Below are 10,839 nucleotides of genomic sequence, written 5' to 3' on the forward strand. Positions count from 1 at the left end.
TAGGAGAGCAGTTAAACCTCCTTAGAGTTGGTAGTTGTTGCGGTGATCATACAAAACCAATGAGCAAACGTCCCTACTCGCTGGGATAAGCAGACACAAAATCTAAGCCTTGAGGAGCACATGATGACAGTGTAACTAGCTAGAATTTAGAAGTGAACTTTTTTCCCTACAACTGGAAAGCTAATACTCTAAAGAGTACAACGAAGACTATAAGAGTACAACGACTTACTCAGTTACTCCACGATCCACATTTCATTTCCATACCCGGGAAAGTCCTTTTTCCTGCTCATTTCACAACAATCAAAACGAGGAAGCAAAGAAAAGGGTGGTGGGGTTTGATTGAGAGACATAACTGCTTTTGTACAAGAAATAATAATTATTGAGTGCTTTTTTTTTTTCTGGTAACTAATTATTGAGTGCTTTAAATATGGCATTGGAGGGTGAGAAGGAGATTGGTTGGCGTTGAGCAAACTTGTAGATAGAAATCTATATATTTATTATATATATAATTCAATTCATTGCAACCATTTATAAAAGACCGGCCTGTTGCTTTTCCTTCATTCCCTCTTCAATTCTCTCCCTATCCATCCATAGAAATTGGGAGAGCTACATACAGTGGCGCAGAAAGAAAGATAGAAAAAAGAAAACAAAGATAAAAAAGGAGTGTATTTAGACTAGAAGATTGATTCTGTTGTTTTGTTGAGAGAAAATGGTCTCCCCGTTATCAGCATGGCCATGGGAGAATTTTGGAGTTCTCAAGGCAAGTATTGACTTCTTAATAACTTTTTCGATTTTATTATCCCCTATCTTAGGTGATTTAGCTTCATTTTCTTAACGTGAACTTATTATGTGATAGCAGTATCTGTTATATGGACCTCTTGTTGCCAAAGTTCTATATTCAAGGGAATGGGAAGATCCATTAAGTGGCTGTTGGTCTCTTCATATTCTCATAATCTGTGCTCTTAGAGGTCTTATTCATCAACTGTGGTACTCTTATAGCAACATGTTGTTTCTCACTAGAAATCGTCTACTTTGTGCAAAAGGGGTTGATTTCAAACAAATAGATAAGGAATGGGACTGGTAAGTACTTCTCATGATTCATAGAAAGAGGTCTTTTTATGTTCATTTCTTAGACAAGTCGATCGATGTATTTAAACTAGTGTTTCTTTTGTTGACATTACAGGGATAACTTCTTAATTCTCCAAGCATTAATAGCTTCCACGGCTTGCTACAACTTCCCTTCTCTTGCTACTCTTCCTCTATGGAATTCAAAAGGCTGCATTGTTGCTTTGGTATTTCACATCGGAGTATCAGAGCCTCTATATTATTGGATACACCGGTTGTTTCATAGTGATTATCTGTTTACAAATTACCATTCCCTTCATCATTCCTCTGCAGTGCCTCAATCTTTTACTGGTAAGAAAATTACATTGAAAACCATATCCATCAAACATTGACTGCATTTTAATCAAAAAAATTCCATAAAAATGAGTTGCGCATATATCACTTGCTGAATTACACGTTTGTTTATTGGGGAACTGGTCTTTGATCACAAGTAAAAAATGTGTTGTGACGTGGTGCGTACACAACTCACAAGCGAATTGCCTCATAGCATTCCTCTTTGAAAAACTTTCATTTTTAACTACTTTTTGTTGGTGCAGCTTCTCATGCTACACTTCTGGAGCACCTAGTATTGTGTGTGGTGATAGGAATTCCAATACTTGGAACTACCATGCTTGGTTTTGGATCAGCAACGTTCATCTACTGCTATCTGCTAACATTTGATTTCTTGAGATGCTTGGGACATAGCAATGTTGAAGTTGTTCCACATTGGATATTTGAGTCCTTGTCATTCCTCAAATATCTTATTTACACCCCAACGTAAGTACTAAAACCACTTTACACACGTATTTCACGTGTCTTATGTCTAGGCTTGAGGCTTCGTATGGACAGTACGATTCCTAGCAAATCAAACTAGTATGCATTATGCAAGAGTACTCACCATTCAGTATACAAACTCTTTTTGGCTGAAAACACACCACGTTTGAATTTCAGAACTCGGTTGTCTAAAAATTGAGTTGCCAAGTTGGACGTACGAGTTGCCAAGTTACACGTACAAGTTGCCAAGTTGGACACTACTTGATTCAATTAATTTGGGGGGTTGGAAAGTGATTCTTTTATTGTTGAGATCAGATTTATCTGTACCCATAGACCCATAGTCCCAAACCAAAGTTCAAACTCTGTTTTACGTAAACATCAATTATTGATTCTTTTGTCACCTCAAAATAGATCTTTTTGTGCCGAAAAGAGAGGTGCATATAGGTTGAAAATCAATCTCATCATCTCGTCTACGGTCTACCTGTACTGTTTAAAGATTTGTTCTTGCTATATTTTGTGATTGTGCAATTGGAGTGCTAGCGGCCTAGCGTCTTAGGGGCAGGACCATCCTGACCCACTATTAGACAAAATAAAGGACCCGATGACCTACTCAAGTGGTTTCATACTTTCATTTAATTTAATTAATTAAGTAAAACAAGAACATAACCAGCGAGTTAACTCACTGCTCAACCAAAGACCAAAATTACTCTAAGGTTAAAAGTCCAAAGCCCACCACCATTCACTTACCATCCACCGATCGGAGGAAATCCCATGTGATTTCCGTCAATAAGTTATGTTGTGAAGTAAAGGCATACTTTTTTACTAATCATCTAAAGTAAATTTTGAGAACATATAATGGAATTGTTTTATTTTGTTCTCATTAATACTTTAAAGACTGGGGATTTCTCTTTGTACGGTGGAAATATTAATATAGGAGAAAAGGGGAAAACCTATAAATTGAGGGATGGGATTTCAATTGATAGTTGAAGAGGTTTAATTTACAGTGCCTTGGTGCAGAAGAGAGAGTAAGAGAAAGAGAGAAAGGGGAAGAGTGGGACAAAGTCCAGCAGTCATAACTTGTTAAAACGTGCTTCAGTCCTGTTTTTTTGTTAATTAGCCGGTTTTGATGGTCCTACCCCTTTACAGGGCAGGACACTAGCAATCCTCGTGCCATTGGTAGCAAAACTGTTCCTGAAGGGAAAAAACTCAATAAAGTTGGTTGAAATAATCATTCAATATTTCTTGGGACCCCAAGATTTGACAATTCAAGATTGGACTAGATACTCAGATTTTATTTTTTGGTTACCAATTTTGTACTGGATACTCAATTTTGTGACGGGTCTTTGCCTAAAGCAAACTAAACTATAAACCATATATATATTAGATTTTGCCAGTGATCTAAAAAAACGCTTGGCAGTAGTCGGGCGGGCAGTAGAAGAGTGCCTAGGCTTTCTAGACAGGCTAGATGGGATTTTTTCCTAATATATATAGTAATATGCATATACTACAAGAAATGAAAAAAATCATTTATCATAATTTAAAAAATAAATACAAACAAATATATTTATTACAAAAATGCGTAATAGTTGAGGAATATTGGATTCATATAAAAACATACTTTTTGTTATAGTGACATATAATTTACATTAGACTTAAGTCTTTTAAACTCATTTAAATCTTAAGCCTATATGAGCTTTTATTTTTCGATATTTAATCATTCAAAAAAAAAAAAAAAAACTTGATTGGACCGCCTAGAGGCCGCCTAGACCCGCCTAGTCGGTCCACCGATTTTTTAAACGACTATGGCCTAGGCGAGTCGGTTGGGCACTATCTAGCGCCTTAGAGACCGCCTAGACCGATTTTTAGAATAGTGAATTTTGCCCGTGCCGTACAACACTCTTTCCAACCCAACCAAAACCAATCCAACTGAAATCCGACTAAAAAAATCCAACCGCATTTGTTGACTTAAATAATAATACAACATTTTTATTCCACACTATTAAACGAAACACACCTCAAAAACCTTTAGATTCACCATGTCACAAGCAGAATAAAACTTGAGAAACTTTTTAAACCATAAGATGGGGACCTTATGGACCCTACAACACTCTTATTCTTTATATAGATATATTGTCCTTTGTCTCTTTTCCTAGTAACTTATAAAATTACTGGGATAATTTTTCCCCAATAACTTCTTTTTTATTTTCTTGTTGAAGGGATATTTGTGGGAATACAATTCTTTCTTGTACGTCCACATTGTAAATGGGATATTAGTTGATTTGAAAAAGGTGATTATCCTTTTTTTAGCCGGTAATATGGTATACATTCTCGACGGAATGGGACTATTATTGCATGTGCTGTGTGAAGGACCATTTAGCACATTTGTTTCACTCTATTTATTTTGTTAGTATTTCCCTTCTTCACAAATTGTAACCATGCCCACACAATTAACTTCTGAGTGATTAATCAACTTTTCCATTTTTTTGTTCTATACAGATATCATAGTCTGCACCACAAGGAGATGGATACCAATTTCTGCCTCTTTATGCCTCTCTACGACGCATTGGGAAATACGCTGAATAAAGAGTCATGGGCATTGCAGAAGGACATGAGTTCAGGTTTGTGTGAAAGAGATCTATAGCCCAATCAATTGGGTTTCTTTTTGGTGGTGCTGGTCGACATGATCTATCCTTTTTATCCAATGCAATTTATAATCCAAATCAAGGTTCAAAATATCGATCTTATAGTGCTCATTTATATCCCATTATTTTGATGAATTTTAAAATACCGGAAATGTATTGTCGAAATATCGAAAATATATCGGAAATATATTGGAAATATCGATTTATATTAAAAAATGGTCATGGTGGTCCGAAAATATATCGATATATATTATATCCTTTTATCCAATGCAATTTATAATCCAAATAAACTAAATATAATCCATAATATATATATATATATATATATATATATATATATATATATATATATATATATATATATATATATATATATATATATATATTATATATATATATATTAGGCCCGTAGGTTGAATATACAAACAGCTCTTTTGAAAATATTTAGATTATTTTTAGAAAATTAGGACTACTGTTTTAGTTGCTAACCCGTTTTAATTTTCTAACAAATTAATTTAATTAAGTTTTAAAAACCTTTTTTTTTTTTTTTTTTTTTTTTTTTTTTTTTTTCAGAGAGAGGTCATGTTTTAATAGGAGAATAATTCTCTTTTTAATTAGATATGCTATATTTTCTCTTTTCATAGAAAATGAATTCTCATTTTAATAGGAGAATGATTTCCGCTTTAATTAGAAGTGCTAGAATTTGTTTTAATAGGAGAGAAATTTCAGTCATAATAGAAGAGAAATTCTTGTTATAATAGGAGATGACGTGGAATTTTAATAGAGCTCGAAAAATACTTTTTGTGAGAACTTTAATATTAAGATATAGATATATACTAGTTTGTAGGCCCGTGCATACGCACCGGCTCTTTTGAAAACATTTATATTTTTTTTAGAAAATTGGAACTATCGTTTTAGTCGCTAACCCGTTTTAATTTTCTAACAAATTATTTTAAATTAAGTTTTAAAAACCCGTTTTTTCAATTGGGAGAGAGATTCTGTTTTAATAGGAGAATAGCTTCCGTTTTAATTTGATACACGCTAGATTTTCATTTAATTTTTAATCGGGAAGAAATTCTAATTTTAATAGGAGAAAAATTCCCGCTTTAATTAAAAGTGTTAGAATTTGTTTTAATAGGAGAAGAAAATAGAAGAGAAATTCCCGTTTTTAAAATAGGAGAGAAATTCTCGTTTTAATAAGAGATGACGTGGAATTTTAATAGAGTTCGAAAAATATTCTTTGTGGGAGCTTTAATATTAAGATATAGATATAAATGTGTATTCAAAATTTAAACATTTAGATTTTTTTTTTAACCCGTTGACCACCATTTTAGTCACTAATCCGTTTTAATTTTTTAACAAATTGTTTTAAATGAAGTTTTAATTAAGTTTTAAAAACCCGTTTTTTCAATTGGAAAAGATATTTTGTTTTAATAGGAGAATGATTTTCACTTTAATTAAAAGTGTTAGAATTTGTTTTAATAGGATAAGAATTCTCGTTATAATAGGAGAAAATTCCCGTTTTTCAAATAGGAGAAAAATTCCCGTTTTTCAAATAAGAGAGAAATTCCGTTTTAATAGGAGATGACGTGAAATTTTAATAGAGTTCGAAAAATACCCCTTATGGGAATTTTAATATATATATATATATATATATATAGTTAAAGACAAAAAAAATAATTTATAATCCAAAGAAATAAGACTATATCTCTGGGAATCCCGTTTTAGGGAGTTAGCATTTGCATACATATCACCTCACTAAGAGTTTGTGACTTCGAATGGAATCTCAAAATTTCTATAAATATTTTGTTTTTTTAAGATATTGAAATAATAATATTCGTGTCGAAAATACAAATTCTAAATTTTTGATGAAATTCATTGAAATTCCATTTTTTGGAACGGTCAAAACTTTGAAAATTCCGAAACCCTGAACTATAAGACACATTTTTTTGTGTACATGTTTTTTTTTTGGTAACTTTGTGTACATTGCTGGAAATATGGAATGGGCAAAATATTGAAATTGTTTCTAGTACGCTAACATGTTTACATGTATGTGCCCTTCAAGCATTCCTATTTATTTAAACGAATAGTCTTGTTGGTACGTAGTCCCTTTGAATTGAGCGTGTATTAGATTCAGAGCATGAAGTCCTGACTCCTGACTAGTGCAAAATAACGTTCCAATTTTGCAGGAAAAAATGGGAGAGTGCCTGATTTTGTGTTCTTGGCTCATGTGGTGGACATCACTTCGTCACTTCATGCGCCATTTGTTCTAAGATCGTTCAGCTCAACCCCATTTGCTACGCGGTTTTTCTTGCTTGGGATGTGGCCATTTGCCTTTCTAGTAATGCTTGTGATGTGGGCTTCATCCAAAACTTTTTTGGTCTCCTTTTATTCTCTTAGGGGTCGCTTGCACCAAACATGGTCGGTTCCTAGGTTTGGTTTCCAGGTGCCAATTTCTCTTTAGTTTCTATAGACAGTTTTAAATTAAATGTTTGTTTGTCAATAATTTGGGACTTGGACTACACACTGTACCCGTATTTGTATTGATACGATATTTCGTTTTCTATCCCTCAGTATTTTCTACCATTTGCAAGTGATGGTATTAATAACCAGATAGAACAAGCTATCCTTCGGGCCGACAAATCGGGTGTGAAGGTCATCAGCCTTGCAGCATTGAATAAGGTTTTCACCCTCTCTATATTTTATTATTTTCATAGTTTATTGAAACACATTTCTAAGACTTTAAGTTTGGGTACAAGTCGTGAACAAAACCACTTAAATTTGTGGATCATTGGGCAAGTAGGCCTCATAAATAGGATCATCTTCAACTGGTTCTAGGGATCCAATTATTGCAACATCTACATAACCGCATCCCACTAAAACATTCCACCTCTAAATCAGATCAGGTCAGCAAGTGTGTGTGGAGATTCAGGATGGAGGAAAATCTGTCATCCTGGTGTGGCATAAATGATATGTGAATCACCCGTTTTCTCTTCTTTTTATAAAAGGCATTAATGAGTGGGGAACCCATGTTCGATGCTCTTATAGTATCAGACCCGAAAGAAAGCTGTTAGAACATTTTTAATTATGATAACCATGTGACCAAAAACATGATGACATGATGTACCTATCTACCAATTTGTCGGCAATTTGTCGTCTTCATTTCAAGTGGTGGCCTTTGTACTCAATTATCTCAAGTACATCTGACCATGGAGTGTGTGCTCGTGTTCATGTCCCTGAGATCGGAACAAATTGAAAGCTAAGCAGCATAGACAAAGGGGTTCCAAGTTCTTACCAAACTGATGAGAAGTTTCGCCTAACAAGTTACAACTAGCTGATGTAATGCTGTGATAGTTTAAAATTAACTTGAGATCCAGCAGGGGTAAGCTCAATCTCCCCCATCCAGAGCCCAGAGGTTTTGCGTAAAAAACAGAATTATGATATCATCATAAATTAAGAATTTGACAATGTTTATAGATGTCCAACAAACATTGTTACAACTTTAAATCGGAATCCCGTTTGTTTCTTCCATACCAAGGATGAAACAAAAGAAGACAGTCAATTACCCTTTTACGGAACTAAAGAAATAAAGAATGCACCATAAATTTCGAAAAGAAATAAATTTTGTACATGTAGCTGCATAGATCAGATCGAATTTTACTCATTTCCTAGTTATGTTTTTGACATTTCTTTATACATACTGGAAGTATGGTTTAACATTCACTCTTTAGTCCTAAAACCTTGTAATTCACAATGATTGATATAGAGTTTGTTTCATCTTTTGCATTACACCAATCTTAGTCTAATTTAATATCTGGTCGTGTGCGTGCCCGTACGTGTTTTGCAGAATGAAGCTCTTAATGGAGGTGGAACTCTGTTCGTGAAGAAACACCCGAATCTGAGGGTGAGAGTTGTCCATGGCAACACATTGACGGCTGCTGTGATTCTCAACGAGATTCCAAAAGATGTCACAGAAGTTTTTCTAACTGGAGCCACATCTAAGCTAGGAAGGGCCATTGCTCTGTACCTTTGCAGGCAAAAAGTGCGCGTTCTGGTAAGTAACTCACACTTATATAGTTTCTCCATATCACGTGTTTTTATTTTTCTCTTCTATTCACTGTTCGAAAAAACGATATTGCTCACATCTTCAACATCTTATTCTAACTTTTATTTTGCGAATTTGTCCGCATAACTTGAATATGACCTCTAACACAATAAAGCCTAAATTACATTGATACGGACACGTGTGTCCATATCCGATACGGATACAGAGTGTTTGACACGGCAAAATATAAAAAACTAAGGTATATCACACACAATAAGCGTGTGTGTGTCCGATACCGACACGTGGATACATATCCAACACAAATTATTTTTGAAATATGGTGTGTCCATACATATGGAAAAAACATTAAAACCGCCTATATTTTTGAAATATGGTGTGGGAGAGGAAGATCCATGGAACATGGAAAAAAAATTAAAAGAGAGCCCTATAAGGACAGATAACTAATATTTGATTTTGTTTCGAATTTGAAAATGCTGTTATCGCTTAATTGATTTTGATCCGTTTCGAATTTGAATGCTGTTATCGCTTTATTGATTGATGTCGACTTTGATAAGATACATACTTGTGTCAATATAGATGTTAACATTGTCGAAGGAGAGATTCGATACTATTCAAAAGGAAGCCCCAAAGGAGTACCAGAGTTTCCTGGTTCAAGTGACAAAGTACCAAGCTGCCCAGAACTGCAAGGTATACACCTATTGGAGAAACCAGATCACCTGCACCGTGGTTTTAGATTGAAACATGCCTCTTTGCAATCAAAATTGTTGTGAATTGAAGGTCGAAGCATTGGAATACACAATGCTCTCATGTTTTAATCCATAAGCCAGTGTAACTGATCTCGACTCTCACATGAATTAGATGTGCTTTTTGTTTTTCCTTCCACACATTTTGGTTATCTTCACCCTCATATGTATTCATCATGGTTATTAGGCATGGATCGTTGGTAAATGGATCACACCTAGAGAGCAGAGTTGGGCTCCACCAGGGACCCATTTCCACCAATTTGTCGTCCCATCCATCTTCGCCTTCAGGAGAGACTGCACCTATGGTGAACTTGCAGCCATGAAACTACCTGATGATGTTGAAGGTATTGGAACATGCGAGGTACGTGTTGGCCTGATGTACCAATTAAAGATTTATAATTTTGCGATTATTCACCCTATATCTAGGACTTTAGGTGTGTCCGACCTATGTTCTATCTGGGCCTGCTCTTGGTATTCATAGAATTTGCCCTCTATACAAGTTCGAGCATCTAGAGTTCCTGACAATTTGACAACAACATCTTTCGTTATACAGGTCATGCGATCTCATATTACGAATTTCATATTTTTAAAAGACTGATTATGTCAATGAATTTTTGCATCATTTTAAACTGTAAATTATTTACCCGTTTTTGCATCTTCTGGGAATAAATTTGGGAGTGGAAACACCTGGAAACATCTCCATTCTACTTCAAAATCATCCCTATTTTAGCTCAAATTACATGGTAATTTTTGTCAGGCAAAAAAAAGTCTTCGAAGTTATTCAAATCTTAAAGTGAGACCTTGTTTAAGAAAAGACAGAACTGAAGCAGTTTTAAAAAATTTGGTATATATTCGAAGTAAATGACAACGTTGAAAGAGCTAATTTTGGTCTCTACTTGAACGAACAAAGTATTCAGTGAATATCTCAGTTCCCTTGTTGTTTCTCTTCGAAGTGATCGAACATTCATCCCGAAATACACTCGCGGAACTTACAGTTGTAGCTGCATTCCTGCCTCTAAAAGACAGCCTGTGATAATGTGTTCTCAACTTTTACGATATTACCTCCACAATCCCAAATGCAGCCTTACACTCTGGACGACTTGTATTTGTGATTAATATTGAACCAGATATTAGCATGATATTAATATGCGTATCTATTGTTTTTGCAGTATAGCATGGGAAGAGGAGTCGTACACGCATGTCATGCTGGTGGGGTGATTCATTCTCTTCAAGGTTGGACTCACCATGAGGTTGGTGCCATAGACGTCGATAGGATCGATTTGGTGTGGAGGGCTGCGTTGAAGCACGGCTTAAAGCCTGTTTGATGATTGATGACCGATGTATTAAATACGGAGTAGAATATTTAGTTTCTACTTATAATCAATTTACTGGTTGCTTGAAAGAAATTCATCAACCTTTAACATTTGCATGCACAGTTCTATTTATGAAAGCGTGCAAGTTGTTAGTGTTACACACAAATAGATTGATCAATATACAACTCTATTGGTAA

General features: G+C 34.8%; 1 protein-coding gene across 1 annotated transcript; it reads left to right on the top strand.

Annotated features, from left to right (window-relative positions):
* The first annotated feature begins 403 nt into the window (after positions 1–403).
* On the top strand, positions 404–10,839 carry LOC147509648 (very-long-chain aldehyde decarbonylase CER3-like). Its single transcript, XM_086601915.1, has 11 exons — positions 404–760; positions 860–1,080; positions 1,184–1,416; positions 1,662–1,881; positions 4,375–4,496; positions 6,710–6,966; positions 7,095–7,202; positions 8,368–8,574; positions 9,163–9,273; positions 9,517–9,690; positions 10,499–10,839. Exons 1-11 carry the CDS (start codon positions 710–712, stop codon positions 10,652–10,654), a joined length of 1,860 nt encoding a protein of 619 aa, XP_086458041.1. The 5' UTR covers positions 404–709; the 3' UTR covers positions 10,655–10,839.

The sequence above is a fragment of the Coptis chinensis genome, chromosome 3 (genome assembly GCF_015680905.1).
Source record: "Coptis chinensis isolate HL-2020 chromosome 3, ASM1568090v1, whole genome shotgun sequence".
NCBI lineage: Eukaryota > Viridiplantae > Streptophyta > Magnoliopsida > Ranunculales > Ranunculaceae > Coptis > Coptis chinensis.